This window comes from Molossus molossus, unplaced genomic scaffold (assembly GCF_014108415.1).
Source record: "Molossus molossus isolate mMolMol1 unplaced genomic scaffold, mMolMol1.p scaffold_m16_p_1, whole genome shotgun sequence".
Lineage (NCBI taxonomy): Eukaryota > Metazoa > Chordata > Mammalia > Chiroptera > Molossidae > Molossus > Molossus molossus.
The window spans coordinates 119,263,749-119,280,965 of NW_023425344.1; the positions used below are offsets into that span (position 1 = coordinate 119,263,749).

General features: G+C 41.9%; 1 protein-coding gene across 2 annotated transcripts in view; it reads left to right on the forward strand.

Moving 5' to 3' along the window:
- Positions 1 to 454: 454 nt before the first annotated feature.
- REC114 (REC114 meiotic recombination protein) overlaps positions 455 to 17,217 on the forward strand; it is a 208,431-nt gene continuing 191,668 nt past the window's right edge. For both annotated transcript variants that reach the window (XM_036246037.1, XM_036246048.1), the window contains exon 1: positions 455 to 613. In XM_036246037.1, coding sequence (XP_036101930.1) covers positions 455 to 613 — 159 coding nt within the window. The remainder of the gene's footprint in view (positions 614 to 17,217) is intronic.

Genomic DNA, 17,217 nt, shown 5'->3' on the forward strand with positions numbered 1-17,217 from the left:
CGCGCTGTGGGCGGTAGAGGTGGGCAGGGTTGTCATCCGAAAGGCTGCTGCGCGAAGGAGAACACGCTTGTCCCGGCAGCCTGGGGGAGCCGCCTTGCCCAGGCATCCGGTTACAGGCGCCGGTCAGTTCCCGGCAATGTCCGTGTCGAAGCGCCAGACCGCGGCGCCTGCTGCCCGAGGGAAGGTGAGGACCTGGAGCTGCAGAGGCGGAACCACCATTAAGCGGTGGCACAGCCCCACGTCAAGTTGGAAGGCACCACCTCCACTTTGTCCACCGAGGGGAGAAAGCTCCTACGCACCAGAGCGACACCCACAACCCGAGAGCCCCCAGCAGGCGTCCTTGGGGCCCACCCATTGGCTTGCACTCAAGGGAAGGGCGGGCTTTAGGGTCACCTCGCTTCCTGATTGATCTGATTGGGAGACGCCTGCCGGCTGTGCGCGCCTGGGGCCGGACATGGCGGAGGCGGGAAAAAAGCAGGCGGGCCTCGGGCTTCCAGGTGGAGACGCAGCACAGTGGCCTCTGCAGCGGTATGGCCGTTTCATGCCCTTGGGCACAGGAGAGCCACCTGGGCCTGGCCTGGAAGCTGGAATGGCCTCTTCCCCTACGTGGAAGGTGAGGCCTGAGGGCAGGAAAGGCCGCGAGGCACTCGCCCCCCCATCCCCCCGCGGGGATGGAGGGAAGACTGCAGGCCCCCGTCATACCTACGGACTGTCCCCGAATGCCACGCGGACAGGAGGAGGGAACACAGGGACTGTCAGGAATGGTTAGCAGACAGCTAGAAAAGAAAATGGATAGATAGCTAAATAGATAAGACATGATTGGAACCCAATACGTTCTCAAATAATATTTATATATTTAATAGATATTTTTGTGCATCAATTATGTGTTGGGGATGCATCAGCGGACAAGATATAAATGGTCTCTATCTTCATTCATGTTTTTAGTCTAGTGGAGAATTAGTATTTATCCAAATATCCCTTATGTGGAAAGGAGGGTTGGAAGGCACCAACCTTCCTTTCCACATAGTCAATGGGCAGCCAAGCATTCACACAGAAGGACATAATTTGAATCCTAGCTTTGCCACTGAATATGTGACCTTGGTGATGTAAATTATCCTCTATGTACCTTAATTACTTTATCTTAAAATAGAAATTATAATAGTACCTACTTCATCAGATTGTTTTATTGAGTATATTTAAATATATAAATCACCTAAACAAATGCCTTGTATAAAGCTACATAAGGGTTTGCTGTTATTACTTTTTTGGCCTGGTGTTATGTTTTAATACTATGGGTTACTAGGCAGCCATTTCATTTTGGCCTAGTTTGACTATTGCATGTGGACCCTGGGGTTTGGGGTTATGCATGTGTATGTATATGTTGGTGTGATTTGGGCAGCACTGGATAGAAGAAAAGTAAAATAGAACAAATATTCCACAACATGTACAAAGGCCCTGCACCTAGAGAAACCTCAGCATGTGTAATGTACATAGAAAAGGAGTAGGACTGGTGCTTATGGAGAACTTGGGGAATGATAGCATGAGATGAGGTTGTTTGGAGAGGTAGGCTGGTGTCTTATGAACATTATTTTAAAACCAATAGGAAGCCACTGAATGGTTTTAAGTAGGAACATTTCACCTTTGAAAGATCACTCTTGCTGAAGTGTAGAGATGAAATTGGAGGGGAATATGAGTAGATTCAGGAAGATCCCTTAGAATGCTATTGCAATGTGGTAAGCAAGAGGTGATAATAACTTAGACTGGAGGGTGGGGTGGGGGGAGAGGAGAGGACGGCAGTAGAGGTGGGAAAATGAGCATATAAAAGCTATCTTTTGGAGGCTGAAAGGACAAGGCTTGGAGATTGATTGGATATGAGTGGTGAGAGTAAAGAACTTCTTGTTTTTTTTTTATCCTCACCCGAGGACATTTTTCAATTTTTTTGTTCAGATAGAGTGGGAGGGAGAGAGGAACAGAGAGAGAAAGAGAAACATCGATGTGAAAGGAACACATCGATTGGCTGCCACCCGCACTACCGACCAGGGCCGGGGACAAACTGCAGCTGAGGTACACACCCTTAGCGGGAACCAAACCTGGGTCTCTCAGGACCGCAGGCCGACGCTCTAACCGCTGAGCCAAACCGGCCAGGGCAACTTCTTGGTTTTTTGCAGGAGCAACTGGGTAGATGGTTCAGGGATGGGAAACATTGACGAACAGTGAGGGAATACTTCAGTTTTGGATGTATTGAGTTTAAATATGTTTATGAAGCATCCAGATGGAGATGTTGAATAGGTAGTTGGGTGTACTGGTCTAGACTGAGTAAAAATGTCAGCACAAAAGTGAGTCATCAGCATGAAGGGGATGTTTATAGTCATGAGATTATCTGAGACCCCAGGACCAAGCCCCAAGGTAGCATTTGTAGGTTAGGTAGAGGGCACAGAGTCTCTAAAGATTGACAAGGGAGAGTTGGGAGGCACCCAGGGGAATGCAGGTCATCAAAGCCTTAGAAAGGTATTTCAAGAGGGAGAGAACAATTCACTTTGTTGAATGATGCTGCAGAGTAAGGGAAAGTGATGACTATAATGTGTCACTGGATTTGGCAACATGAAGGTCCTTACTGTCTACCAGGAGAAATGTTAATAGAGTGAATAGAGTAGAATCCAGATAGGTGTGGGCTGAAGAGTGGCTGGTAAGTGAGGAAGTGGAGCCAGTGTGCATAGTTCTGAGAGACTTTGCTATGAAAATGAGTAGATAGGGCCCTGGCCGGTTTGGCTTAGTGGTTAGAGCGTCAGCCTGCAGTCCACAGAGACCCGGGTTCGGTTTCCGCTAGGGGCGTGTGCCTTGGCAGCAGTTTGTCCCCGGCCCTGGTTGGGTCGTGTGGGTGGCAGCCACTCGATGTGTCCCTTTCACATCGATGTTTCTCTCTCTTCCTCTCTCTCCTTCCCGCTCTGAGTAAAAAATGGAAAAATGTCCTCGGGTGAGGATAAAAAAAAAAAAGAAAGAAAGAAAATGAGTACAGAGGGGGCTTAATGAATTGTTCACCAAATTTTAGAATATTAGAGCTAGGGGCACTACTTAAATCTTAAATATAAATACATCTAGGACCATTAAATACCTAGTTGTACTCTTGTGGAATGCTGTATCCTGAGAAAGTATGGCTGCAGATGCAAAATGAAGTGGATAAAGAGTTAAATTCAAAGATAACTGACCTATAATAGGATCATATATATAAAACAAAATCTGGGGATGTTTGAAGACATTTAGTTTTTTAGACTGCCCAACAGATTCCTTGATACCTTATCTTAACACCCTCTAAACCCATTCTCCTCAGGCATCTGAATTGGGTGCATTGGCTCAGATCCAGCTGTAACACTTAGATTCTTATCCTGCAACCCAGAGGCCCTGGGCATTTGACCATTCTAAGGAGTTGATTGTTATTACATCTTTCCCCTTCTTTTTGCAAAGCTTTTCATAATTGCTTATACAGAAAAGCACTTTTTCAACAGTTATCAAATGTTTGGCATAAAGCCATGGATGGCTACAATGAAAAGAGATGAGGTTAGCTTCTGCAGTACTTTTGAAGAGTGAGCATTTGTACCTTCCTTTGAATCTGTGCTGAACCATTTTACCTGCTGTGATCAGTTACAGCTTAGGTCTGTCATATTTTGTTTTGAAAAACAAAAGAGAAAACAAGATTTGTTCTATTTTGTGTGCACTGTGACTACTGTGCAATAGTAATAATAAGAGATCAACCATCTAAGGAACTGCACAAAGTCCCATGTGAATTTCTTATTTTAAAAATATGATTTACCCTTAGTAAAAAATGTTAGGTGAAGCATAAAAATGTATTATTTGGAGGACAGTCGTTTTGGTCACTCTTTTTCTCTAGGCAACTTTTAAGTTCAGCCTTGGTTGAACCTGTTTTGAGTTGTATTTTGTTTTTTTCTGAAATTATGTGAAGAATCTGATCTCCTAGTATTTCAGTTGTTTAAATACAGAGAAGACTTTCATCATAATGGTCACATGCTAAGGCAAAGATGTTGACTCAAGAGAAAAAAATGAGTAGCACAACAAGAATTTTAAGAGAGGTAAGGTCTAGTCTGAGACATAAATATGCTACATAGAATATCTTATATATGTATATTGATTTGATTTATTTGTCTGAATTGAATTATTCTTATTAAAAATTACTATCTGGAGATAACCACAATTTGGAAGCAAATAAACTTTTTGTAAAACTAAGAAAAATCAGCAGTTTAGAACTATGCTTCTCAGACTTCAATGTGTATAGAAAACACTTGGGGATTCTTTTTTAATGCAAATTCTGACTCAGTAGGATTGATATGAGGAATAAAAGTCTGTGGTTCTAACAAGCTTCCAGGTGATACTGATGCTATTGATCCTAGGACCACATTTTGAGAGGCCAAATTTAAGAAACCCTTAAATGAAATGGGCAGCCATGCAGTAAAATTACTAAAATTACTAAAGTGAATGAGGTAAGGTAATCCACTTCATAATAATATGCAAAAGTTTTACTAAAAGGGTTAATATTTAAACCGTCTGTCATTTAGGGGGAATGAGCAAATAAAATACAAACTTAAATGATTTTAATTCCTTACATTTCTTGGCCCAGCCCTTCTTTATTTTTTAAAAATTTTCCCTTTATATACTTTTAGAGAGAGAGGAAGGGAAAGGGAGAGAGAGATAGAAACATCAATGAGAGAAAACATCGATTGGCCACCTCCTGCACACCCCTCACTGGGGTGGCCTACAACCTGGGCATGTGTCCTGACCAGGAATAGAACTGGTGACCTCTTGGTGCATGGGTCAACCACTGACCCACACCAGCCAGGCAGCCCAGCCCTTCTAAAAAAAAGGTGATCATAATAACAGATTGGCCCTTTAATGTATTTTATGCCTGAATATAATTCATTCTACTAATTTGAGAATAATTTTGAAAGGCAATGTTAATTACAGGTTGCTTTCAAATTAAAGTTTTACTATGTTTTCCAGATTTCATGGATTGCTAGACATGTCCTAATTTGGTTGAACCTGAGTTTTATTTTTTCCTTTCAAAGGGGAAAAAAAATTCTTTAATTTTTATAGAAGGAATTTAAACTAATTGCCCTTCTTAGAAATTAAGAAACAGAATATGAAATTCGTACTTGAACTTTCAAGTGTGAATTCAACATAAGACATATTTTGGGTGCTCTTAACTGTCCTTTTTTTTTTTTTTTTTTTGTATTCCTAGTTCTTACATATTTCCTAGCATATGATAGGTGCTCAGTAAATGTTTGACGAGTGATAACTTCTCTGAATTTTTCTTATGATAATGTAATCATTATGACATAATAGCTATTTATTATTTACTTTGGCATATTTCTTACAATTGCTCTATGAAGCAAATATTATTATACCATTTTATAGATAAGTGAACTAAAACACAGAGAAGTTCAGTGGCTTACCCAGGAACACAAAAATAATAAGTGCAAATAATGAATTCAGACCAAGTTTTCTCTGTTTCCAAAGTGTGTGCTTTTAACCCACTATGTTGTTTGTCTTAGAAGTGTTAATATTTCATATATATATATATATATATATATATATATATATAGTCATAGTTTGGTTAAGAACACACTTTAAACAATAGCAATATGAAAAAGAAATTATGAGATAATGACTATCACCATAATTCTCCATTCATTAAAACCATGAGAATAGAAAGTTTAATAGTTCATTCATTTGCTGAGAATTATTTATTTTTTAAATTAAATTATAGTTGACAGTCAATGTTATATTAGTATCAGGTATACAGCAAAATAGTTAGACATTTATATAACTTACAGAGTGATCTTCTCAATAAGTCTAGTACCCACCTGACACCATAGCAGTGTTAATAATTTCATATAAAGAATATATGGATGAGTTATATGGATGAGAAATTCTGATATTAACACACAGGGTAAAAATAAAAAGTATTTTTAAAGAATACTTTAAGATTTATTAAAACCCCACAAAATTATTATTTTAGTTCTTTTTTAAAAATTAAAAAAAATTAAAAATTTTTTTATTTATGGTTGACATTCAATATTATATTAGTTCCAGGTGTACAGTATAGTGGTTATGGTAAACCCTTTATATAACTTAAGAAGTGATCTCCCTGCCCTGGTCAGTGTGGCTAAGTCAGTTGGAGTGTCGTTTTTACACCAAAAGGTAGCAGGTTTGATTTCTGGTCAGGGCACGTACCCAGGTTGTGGGTTCGATCCCTAGTCAGGGCATGTGCAGGAGGCAGCTGATTAATATTTCTCTCTCACATCAGTGTTTCTCTTTGTCTCTCTCTCCCCCTTCCCTCTTTGAAATCAATTTTAAAAAGTGATCTCCCTGATAATTCTAGTGAGGCAGCTAATCAGTGTTTCTCTCCAACATCAGTGTTCCTCTCTCTCTCTTTCTCTCTGAAATCAATTTTTTAAAAAAGAGATTTCCCTGCTAATTCTAGTAACTACCTGACACCATACATAGTTATTACAATATTATTCACTATATCCCCCTATGCTATTCTTTAAATACCTGTGACTATTTTGTAACTGCCTATTTGTAGTTCTTAATCCCTTCCTGTTTTTCATTTATCCTCCCCAAACCCCACCCAGCTGTCATCCATCAACATATTCTCTGTATCTATAAGTTTGTTTCTTTTTAGTTTATTTGTTTATTTTGTTTTTTTAGATTTTACATATGAGTGAAATCATGGTATTTATCTTTCTCTGTCTGACTTATTTCACTTAGTGTAATACCCTCTAGGTCTATCGGCATTGTAGCAAATGATAAGATTCCATTCTTTTTTTTTTTTTTTAATTCTCATTCGAGCACATTTTTTTTTTTTTTTTTTTCATTTATCTTCAGATAGAGCAGGAGGGAGAGAGGGAGGAAAAGAGAGAGAAACATCCATGTGAAAGAGACACATTGAGTGTTTGCCACCCACACGACCTCAAACGGGGCCAGGGACAAACCGCAACTGAGGTACATGCCCTTAGCGGGAACCAAACCTGGGTCTGTCTGGTATGCAGGCCTGTGCTCTAACCTCTGAGCCAAACCAGCCAGGGCAATATTTCATTCTTGTCTTTTCTTTTTTTAAAATTAATTAATTTATTTATTTTTGTTATAGATGTTTCTCCTTTTCCCCCCACTGACATCCCCTTCCCCCTCCCTCCCCACCCTGTCCCCAGCTTTGATGTCCATGTCCATTGTTCATGCATACATACATATAAGTTCTGTGGTTTATCTCTCCCCCACCACCCTCTCTTCTGGGGATTGTCGGTCTGTACCCCACTTCCACATCTCTGGGACTACCCCATTCCTCAGACTGTTATGTTCATTATATTCCATAAATAAGTGACATCATATGATACTTGTCTTTCTCTGGCTTGTTTCGCTTAGGATAATACTTTCCAGGCCACCCCATGTCGTCTCAAAGGATAAGAGATCTTTCTTACAGCTGCATAGTACTCCATTGTGTATATGTACCACAGCTTTTTTATCTATTCGTCTACTGATGGACATTTGGGCTGTTTCCAGATCTTAGCTATTGTAGTGCTGCTACGAACATGGGGGTACATATATTCTTTATGATTGGGTTTTCAGGCTTTTTAGGGTATATTACTAGAAGTGGGATCACTGGGTCAATTAGCAGTTCAATTTTTAATTTTTGGGGGTAACACCATATTGTTTTCCATAGTGGCTGCACCAGTCTACATTCCCACCAGCAGTATACTTGAGTCCCCTTTTCTCCACACCCTCGCCAGCACTTGTTGTTTGATGATTTATTGATGGCGGCCTCTCTGCCAGGTGTGAGGTGATACCTCATTGTTGTTTTAATTTGCATCTCTCTGATAATTAGTGATGTTCAACATTTCTTCATATGTCTCTTGGCCATTTGTATGTACTGTTTGGAGAAGTGTCTATTTAGTTCCTCTGCCCATTTTTAATTGGATTATTTGTTTTCCTTTTGTTGAGTTGTATGAGCACTCTATATGTATTGGAAATTAACCCCTTATTTGATATATCATTGGCAATTATGTTCTCCCATACAGTGGGTTGCCTTTCCATTTTCATGATTGTATCTTTTACTGTGCAGAAGCTTTTTTAGTTTGATGTAGTCCCATTTGTTCATTTTCTCCTTTGTTTTTGTTGCCTTAGGTGATATATCAGTGAAAATTCTGCTGCATATGATGTCTGAAATTTTGTTGCCTACATTTTCTTCTAGGATTTTATGGATTCATGAGTCACACTTTGAGTTTATTCTTGTGTAGGGTGTAAGTTGATGGTCTAGTTTCATTTTTTTCCATGTAGCTGTCCAATTTTCCCAACACCATTTATTAAAGAAGCTTTGTTTGGGATTTGTTTCTTTGTTTCACCATTTTGGCTATCTCAGTGGGTTTTGGAGCCTGACAAGTTCTCCCTGTGGGAATTGGTGTTCTGTTGTTTGTGGCTCCGTCTACTGGGCTTGGATGAGCCTGGGTGGGTCCACGTTAAACACCACTATCAAGAGTTACTTTCCTGGGTATATTTGCAAGCCCAGGAAAGGTTCAGTTATCCTCTAGCTTTTTCCTGGAGGCTAGTAGTCTCAGTTACTCAGGGCCTTGGAATGTAGCCCTTGTGTTCTGAATAAGAGGATTTCCAGAGGGTGGAATAGATGCTGGTTATTAATGAGCCTCAATTTCCATTTCTTTGCCTCACCTGGGAAAGGTTGAATGTCTGGGGTGGGGGGGCTGCTGCTTTTCCCCACTCTAGGGGAAGGTGCACACTGGCCACCGTCCTTTGTAGCTGCAACTCAGCGAAAACTCTGAGTGCCCTCCAAATCCTGGGTGTCCCCACAGAGTTCCAGCCCAGTCCGCCTTCCCTCTGCCGTAGCCCCCAGGTGAGTAGCTGTGGCTATTTCAGCACTCTGTCCTGGCTTTCTGCGCTATGGAGCGAGCTTGGTCTTTGTTCCCCATGGGCACTGCTCAAAGCTAAGACTGCTGCTGTCCTTGGGCTCCCAGCCCGCCACCCTCTCATGCCTCCACAGATCCTACCAGTGTCCCTAGTTATATGGTCCTGTCCTGCTGCTTTTCTGTTGCTTTTTTCCAAGGATCTGTCTTTATTTTAGTTGTAATTCCCGTTTGGTCCTGGGAGATCATCTGTGTAGCTTCTATTAACTTCGCCTCCATTTTCACATCCTCTATGCCTATCTTGTGTGCAGCTGGGTCGCACAGGCCTCTCTGGTGCCCCTGCACCCTGCAGGTCCCGCGGGTAACTGGATCGCACAGTCCCTTTGAGGACCTAGCTCTATGCCTATGTTATGAGCTGCTGGGTTGCACAGGCCTCTCTGGTGCTTCAGCACACCGCAGGCCCTGAGGGTAACTAGATTGTGCAGTCCCTGCTGGGTCGCACAGGCCTCTTTGGTGCTCCTGTGCCCTGTAGTTTTCCTGGGCGGGCAGCTGGATCGCACCAGTCTCTCTGGGGCTCTGGCTTCCCACTGCTCTTGTGAGCTACTGGATAGCACAGACGTCTGTGGAGCCCCACGTCCTGCTGCTGGCAGCTGGGGAGTGCTGCTGCCCCATGGGGCTCAACTCCTGCTCAGCTTTTGCTGTAGTTTTGGGGGATGGGTCTCAGTGCTGGTCTGTGCTTCTGTTGCCTGGAGATGAATATCTGCTCCCTAGCCTCTGTTGTTGGGGGTATATTAGACTCTGATCGGGCTGCTACTATGGAAAATGGTGCTGGGCTCTGGGCTGTCTGTGGCTTCCGCGACCAGCACCTTGGCAGCTCCACTACTGTATACCGGTCTGTGTTGACACAGAGTATCCACTGGTCCCATGGTGCCAGGTGTGCTGGTGGGCTCAGGTTGCTGGGGCCTCCCTGTGGCGCAGGGAGAAGTGCCCGGAAGGGCCGCTTACCTATGTAGCCGGCTGCTCCAGTCCACAGCACAGGAACTTTCTGCTCCACAGCTCTGCACTGCTTGGGTTTGGTCATCCATCTTTAGGTACACTCACACTCTCTCACACACTTGCTCACGTTCTCACACACTCACCCTCCCCCCAGTTCTGCTCACCACCATCTCCAATATTCCATTCTTTTTATGACCGTGTTATATTACAGTGTGTATTGTACCACGTCTTCTTTATCTAGCTCTCTTTCAATGGTCAGTTAGGTTGCTTCCAAATCGTGGCTATTGTATATGAAATGCCCTTCTTTGTCTCTTGTTATAACTTTTGTTTAAAGTCTGTTTTGTCTTATATAAGAATTGTGCCCTGGCCAGTTTGGCTCAGCCGTTAGAGGGTCGGCCTGCAGACCAGAGAGTCCTGGGTTTGGTTTCCACTAAGGGCACGTACCTCGGTTGCAGTTTGTACCCGGCCTTGATTGGGGTCATGTGTGTGGCAACCACTCAATGTGTCTCTCTCACATCGATGTTTCTCTCTCTCTCTTCTTCCCTCTCCCTCTCAGTCTATCTGAAGATAAGTGCAAAAATGTCCTTGGGTGAGGATTAAAAAAAAAAAAAAAAAGAATTGCTACCCAGCTTTTTTTTTTTTTTTTTCATTTCTATTGGCATGAAATATCTTTTTCCATTTCTTTCTTTCTTTTCTTTTGAGTTATTTCTGATTTTATAATATAAAAATGTTCAAGTGTCAACAGTCAGGTTTTTGGACATTTCAGGGCAAGGTTCCCATTTGGGATATTTTTTAAACAATTACCTTTTTGACAAATTAGCAGTGGATCCAATTTAGGGGTGTGGGGAGGATGGGGTTGGAGAGGGACTGGAAGTCATAGGTCGGTTGGAGGCCGGGAGTTGGGCTGAGAAGGAAATGGTGTTACTTTATTGCTAAAAGGGGGATCAAATACACTGTCAAGAGGCTCCTCTAGGTCCCAGCATGACCATGCATCCAATCTAAAGAATCTGAAATGCAAAGGACATGCAGGCATAAAATAAAAAAGATGACCTGTAAACGAAGGTACTTCAGAGGACAAGGGGCATCCTGGAGGCCATGGGGGAGGAGGAACCTCCAAGTTGGGCTGTTGGGAAGACCTGATTCTCAGTGCCTCTTTCCTCAGCAGCTGTGAGGAGTGGGGAGGCCCCCTCCCCATTCAGGTTACTGTCGCTTTTTCCATTTCTTTACTTTCAGTCTGTGTATGCTTTCAATCTGCAGGCAGCATATGTAAGTGTCTGATTTTTATATCCATTCAGCCACCCTATGTCTTTTGATTTGAGCATTTAAGCATTTAGATTTAAATTAATTATTGATGGGTATGTAGATATTGCCATTTTATTATTCATATTTTAAAATCTTTTTTCTTCTGAAAGAAGACCTTTCACCATTTCTTGTAAATTGGTGGTGATGAACTCCTTCAGCTTTTTTCGATTTTTATTTTTTGTCTGGGAAGCTCTTTATCTGACCTTCAATTCTAAAGAATAGCTTTGCTGGGTGGAGTTGTAGTTCCTTGCTTTTCATCATTTTGAATATTTTCATGCCAATTCCTTCTGGCCTGAAATGTTTCTGTTGAGAAATCAGTTGACAGTCTGATGGGAGCTCCCTTGTATGTAACTAACTGCTTTTCTCTTGCTGCTTTTAAGATTATGTCTTTGTCTTTAACTGCAGGCATGATAATTATGATGTGTTTTGGTGTGGACCTTTCTGTGCTTCCTGGTCTTGAATGTCTATTTTATTTTCCAGGTTAGGGAAGTTTTCAGTCATTATTTCTTCAAATAGGTTTTCAGTTCCTTGCTCTCTCTCTTTTTCTTCTGTTACCTTATGATGCAAATGTTGTTACTCTTTTTTTTTTTAATCCTCACCGGAGGACATTTTTGCATTCATCTTCAGATAGAGCAGGAGGGAGAGAAAAAGAGAGAAACATCGATGTGAGAGAGACACATCGAGTGGCCAACACCCACACGACTCCAACCAGTGCTGGGGACAAACTGCAACCAAGTTATGTGCCCTTAGTAGCAACTGAACCCGGGACTCTCTGGTCTGCGGGCCAACACTCTAACCACTGAGTCAAACCAGCCAGGGCCAAATGTTTTTACTTTTGATGTTGTCCCAGAGGTCCCTTAACTATCCTTTTTTTTTATTATTATGTTTTTTATTTTTTCTGTGCTGATTGGTGTTTTTTCTACCTTGTCTTCCAAATCACTGATTTGATTCTCTGCTTCATCTAATCTGCTGTTGACTCCATCTAATGTATTCATTTTATTTATTTTTTTAATCTTCACCCAAGGATATGTTTTTATTGATTTTATTTAGAAAGAGAGAAAGCAAGAGAAAGAGGGGGAGAGAAAGAGAAACATTAATATGTGAGAGAAACATCTATCAGCTGTCTCTCATACATGCCCCGGCTGAGGATCGAACCTACAACCTAGGTATGTGCTCACGTTCGCAACTTTTCAGTACATGAGATGACTCTCCAACCAACGAAGCCACTTGGCCAGGGCTCATTTTTTTTGGGGGGGGGGGGGTCAGACAGAGTGAGAGGGAGAGAGAGGAAGAGAGAGAGAGAAACATCAACATGAAAGGGACACATCAAGTGGCTGCCACCCACATGACCAACCAGGGCCAAGGACAAACTGCAACCGAGGTACGTACCCTTAGCGGGAACTGAACCTGGGTCTCTCTGGACCTCAGGCCAATGCTCTAACCGCTGAGCCAAACTTCCCAGGGCTTTTTTTTAATTCAATTTGTTGAGGTGACACTCTAATGGTGGCACTGCTTAACACAATTATACAGGTTTCAGGTGCACAATTCTACAACACATCATCTGTGCACTGTATTGTGTGTTCACTACCTGGAATCAAGTCTCTGTCCATTACCATTTCTCTCTCCATACTCTCCTCCACCTCCCCATGCTTCCCTAGCAATCACCACAGTGTTCTCTTCATTTTCTTTTTTTGCTCAATCCTTCCATATCCCCACCCAGCCCCCCAAACCCCAATAGCTTTCAGTTTGCTCTCTATCTATGAGTCTCTCTCTATTTTTCTTGTTAGTTCATTTTGTTCATAAGATTTCACATATGAGTAAAATCATAGGGTACTTGTCTTTCTCCAACTGCTTATTTTATTTAGCATAGTGCTCTCCAGGTTCATTCATGCTGTTACAAAGGGTAAAATTTCCTTCAAATGTATTCTTCATTTCTGACTGGTTCTTTTTCATGATTTCTTCTCCATTTTATGTTTTCTAGTTCTTTGTGTAAGTTCTCACTGATTTCATCTACTGTTTCCCTAAACTCTTTGAATATTCTTATAGACATTGTTTTTAACTCTGTATCTGCTTGCCTTCATTTCATTTATTTCTTTTTATGGAGATTTGTTCTGTTCTTTTATTTGGGATATGGTTTTTTGTTTACTCAGTTTGGATGCCTCTTTATGTGTGTTTCTATGTACTACATAGATTTGCTACATCTCCCAGTCTTGGCAGGCTGGTCTTATGTAGTCGGTGTCCTGTGGGGCCCAGTGGTACAGACACCCTGGTCACCTTAGGCCAGTGCTCCAGAGGTGTCCCTTGTGTGTGTTGTGTGTGCCCTCCTATTATAGTTGAGTCTTGATTGCTGTTGGCATATCAGTGGGTGGGACTGACACTCAGACTGTCTGGCTGTGAAGACTGGCTTCAATTACAGCAGATGAGCTTATAGTACAGGATTTGACCCCACTGAGTGGGATTCACTGTAGCAGGGCTTTGGAGCCTGCAGAGTCCACCCTTTAGGTGTGTCACTTATGGAACTAATTGGTTGGTCTTCCTATGTGGTCTGAAGCTGGCCACCTGGTGTGTTGTTTCTGGGGCCTCTAGGTGGAGGATCTAGGTCAGCTACTGCCTGTGCCCTACCTGGGCCACCTGGTAGGAGCTACAAAGAGATCTGCTGCCTGTGCTTGGCATAGGGACACCTGGGAGAGGCTGTGCTGTGAACTAGTATCAGCTGAGTCTTCTTAGCAAGAGGTACAGGGCATGCCAATCCAACTGGTGCTTGTTTGGGGTTTGTGGGCTTTTGAAAGATTTTAGGAAAGTTTGCAGCATGAACTAAGACTGGCATTTTGTGAGGAACAGTCTCTGAAAGAAGTTTGGGCTGGTGTGGAAGTTGGGTAGGATGGATTCTTAGTAAATCACCAGGGTGGGGAAAGTTTGATGTAGGCTCAGATTTGACACCCACCTGCATCTGCATGCTAGGTGGGCAAGGGCTCAGCAAAGGAATAATGGTGCCTGCATGCTTGCTCTGTGTGGGGAGGAGTCAACAAGGGAACAATGGCCTTTGCCAGCAGTTTAGTCCCAGAGAAAGCTGCCCCTTCAGCCCTTGCCTTGGAGCCAGACAATTCAGATTCTCCCTGTATGTCCCTGGTGCTTTTGGAGCTGCTGCCCCAGCACTGAAGCTCAGATTTCCAGTAAGTTCCATGTGCAGGACCTTTAAGAGGCACACTTGGGACTCCAGGAGCTTCCATCTCAGTCAACCACAATCTCTTCCCAGCACTGGTGGTCCTGGTGGGGGAGCCAGTGTGAGGTGGGGGCCTTGCACTCCTCAGGGGGGACCTCTATATTCATGATATCCTTCCCAATTTTTTTACCACCAAATGTGGGTGTGGGGCAGCCCTTTTCACTTCTCCACCCCTCCTATCAGTCGGGATGTGGTTTTTTCTCTATATCTAGAGTTACAGGACTTCTGTTCAGCTAGATTTCATGTGGTCTCCAGAATAGTTGTTATATAATTTAGTTGTAATTTTGATGTGGTGAGCACAGCATTTACCTACTCTGCCATTTTGACTGGAAGTCTGAAATTTATTTTTAAAAATTGTATAATAGTAGTTCTATGCATGCCTGGTATTTTTTTTATTGGATGGCTAATGTTGTGAATTTTACCCTGTTTGGTACAGAATACTTTTCTAGTTCTCTAAATAATCTTGAGCTTTTTTTTCTGGGATAAGCTATCTGGAAATAGTTCAATCTTTTCAAGTCTTGCTTTTAAACTTTGTCAGGTGGGACTAGAGCAGCATTTGATCAAGGGCTAATTTTTTACCCTGCTGAGGCAAAACTCTCTAGAGTGCTCTACCAGTGCCCTGTAAATTATGAGGTTTTTCAATCATGAGAACAGGCACCATTCCCTGCTCCTAGGTTCCCTTAGATGCTTCCAAGTGGTTCTTTGTCCAGCCTCCAGTAGTTTGCTCACACACATGTATGCTGAAGATTTGAAAGGTCTCTGTGAGTGTCTGGAGTTTTCTCTTTGTGCAGCTCTCTCCTTTCTGGTATTCTGAACTGCAAACTCTAGCAACTCTGACTTCCCTGGACCCATAACTCTATCTCCTCAACTCAGGGACATCTTGCCAGGGCTCCTCATCTAGCACTTCAACCTGAAAACTTTCTCAAGAAGTAACCTGTGGCAATAGTAAGGTTCACCTCCTTTGTTTGCCACTATTGTCCTTTATTACCACCTTTGTTTCCCATTATTTCATAGGAAACATGTCCTTTATTACTGTTGTTTCTTCTAATTTATCTAGCTTTTTATTTTTATTTTTTTATTAATTAATTTTTGTTACAGATGTTTCTCCTTTTCCCTCCACTGATTCTCCCCCCCCCCCGCCCTTTCCCCAGTTTGCTATCCATGTCCACTGTTCATGCATACATGCATATAAGTTCTGTGGTTTATCTCTTCCCCACCACTCCCCTATTTAGGGGATTGTCAATCAGTATCCCATTTCAATGTCTCTGGGACTACCCCCTTCCTCAGACTGTTATGTTCATTATATTCCATAAATAAGTGACATCATATGATACTTGTCTTTCTCTGTTTGGTTTGTTTCACTTAGGTTGATACTTTCCAGGTCCCTCCATGTAGTCTCAAAGGATAAGAGGTCTTTCTTTCTTACAGCTGTGTAATACTCCATTGTGTATATGTACCACAGCTTTTTTATCCATTCGTCTACTGATGGACACTTGGGCTGTTTCCAGATCTTAGCTATTGTAAATAGTGCTGCTACAAACATGGGGGTACATGTATTCTTTCTGGTTGGTGTTTCAGGCCTCTTAGGATATATTCCTAGAAGTGGGATCACTGGGTCAAATGGAAGGTCAATTTTTAATTTTTTGAGGTAACACCATATTGTGTTCCATAGTGGCTGCACCAGTCTGCATTCCCACCAGCAGTGTGCTAGAGTCCCCTTTTCTCCACACCCTCGCCAACACTTGTTGTTTGATGATTTGTTGATGGCAGCCATTCTGACAGGTGTGAGGTGATACCTCATTGTTGTTTTAATTTGCATCTGTCTGATGATTAGTGATGATGAGCATTTCTTCATATGTCTCTTAGCCATTTGTATGTCCTGTTTGGAGAGGTGTCTATTCAGTTCCTCTGCCCATTTTTTAATTGGATTCTTTGTCTTCCTTTTGTGGAGTTGTATGAGCACTCTATATGTATTGGAAATTAACCCCTTGTCTGATATATCATTGGCAATTATGCTCTCTTATACAGTGGGTAGCCTTTCCGTTTTAATGATTGTATCTTTCGCTGTGCAGAAGCTTTTGAGTTTGATGTAGTCCCATTTGTTCATTTTCTCCTTTGTTTCTATTGCCTTAGGTGATGTGTCAGTAAAAATTCTGTTGCGTATGATGTCTGAAATTTTGTTGCCTACAGTCTCTTCTAGGATTTTTATGGATTCATGAGTTACATTTAAGTCTTTTATCCATTTTGAGTTTATTCTTGTGTAGGGTGTAAGTTGATGGTCTAGTTTCGTTTTTCTGCAAGTAGCTGTCCAATTTTCCCAGCACCATTTATGAAAGAGGCTGTCTTTACTCCACTGTATGCTCTTGCCATCTTTCTCAAATATTAATTGAGCATATTGCCTTGGGTCCATTTCTGGGTTCTCTGTTCTGTTCCACTGGTCTATATGCCTGTTCTTGTGCCAGTACCAGGCTGTTTTGATTACAGTGGCTTTGTAGTATAACCTGAATTCTGGTATTGTGATCCCTCCAACTTTCTTCTTCCTTTTCAAGATTGCTGTGGCTATTCGAGGCCTTTTTTGGTTCCATATGAACTTTTGAAATAATTGTTCAAATTCTGTGAAGTATGCCGTTGGTATTTTGATGGGGATTGCGTTGAATCTATAGATTGCTTTGGGTAATATGGACATTTTAATGATGTTAATTCTCCCAATCCATGAACAGGGTATGTGCTTCCCCTTTTTATATCTTCCTCTATTTTTTTTTTTTTTCAACGTAG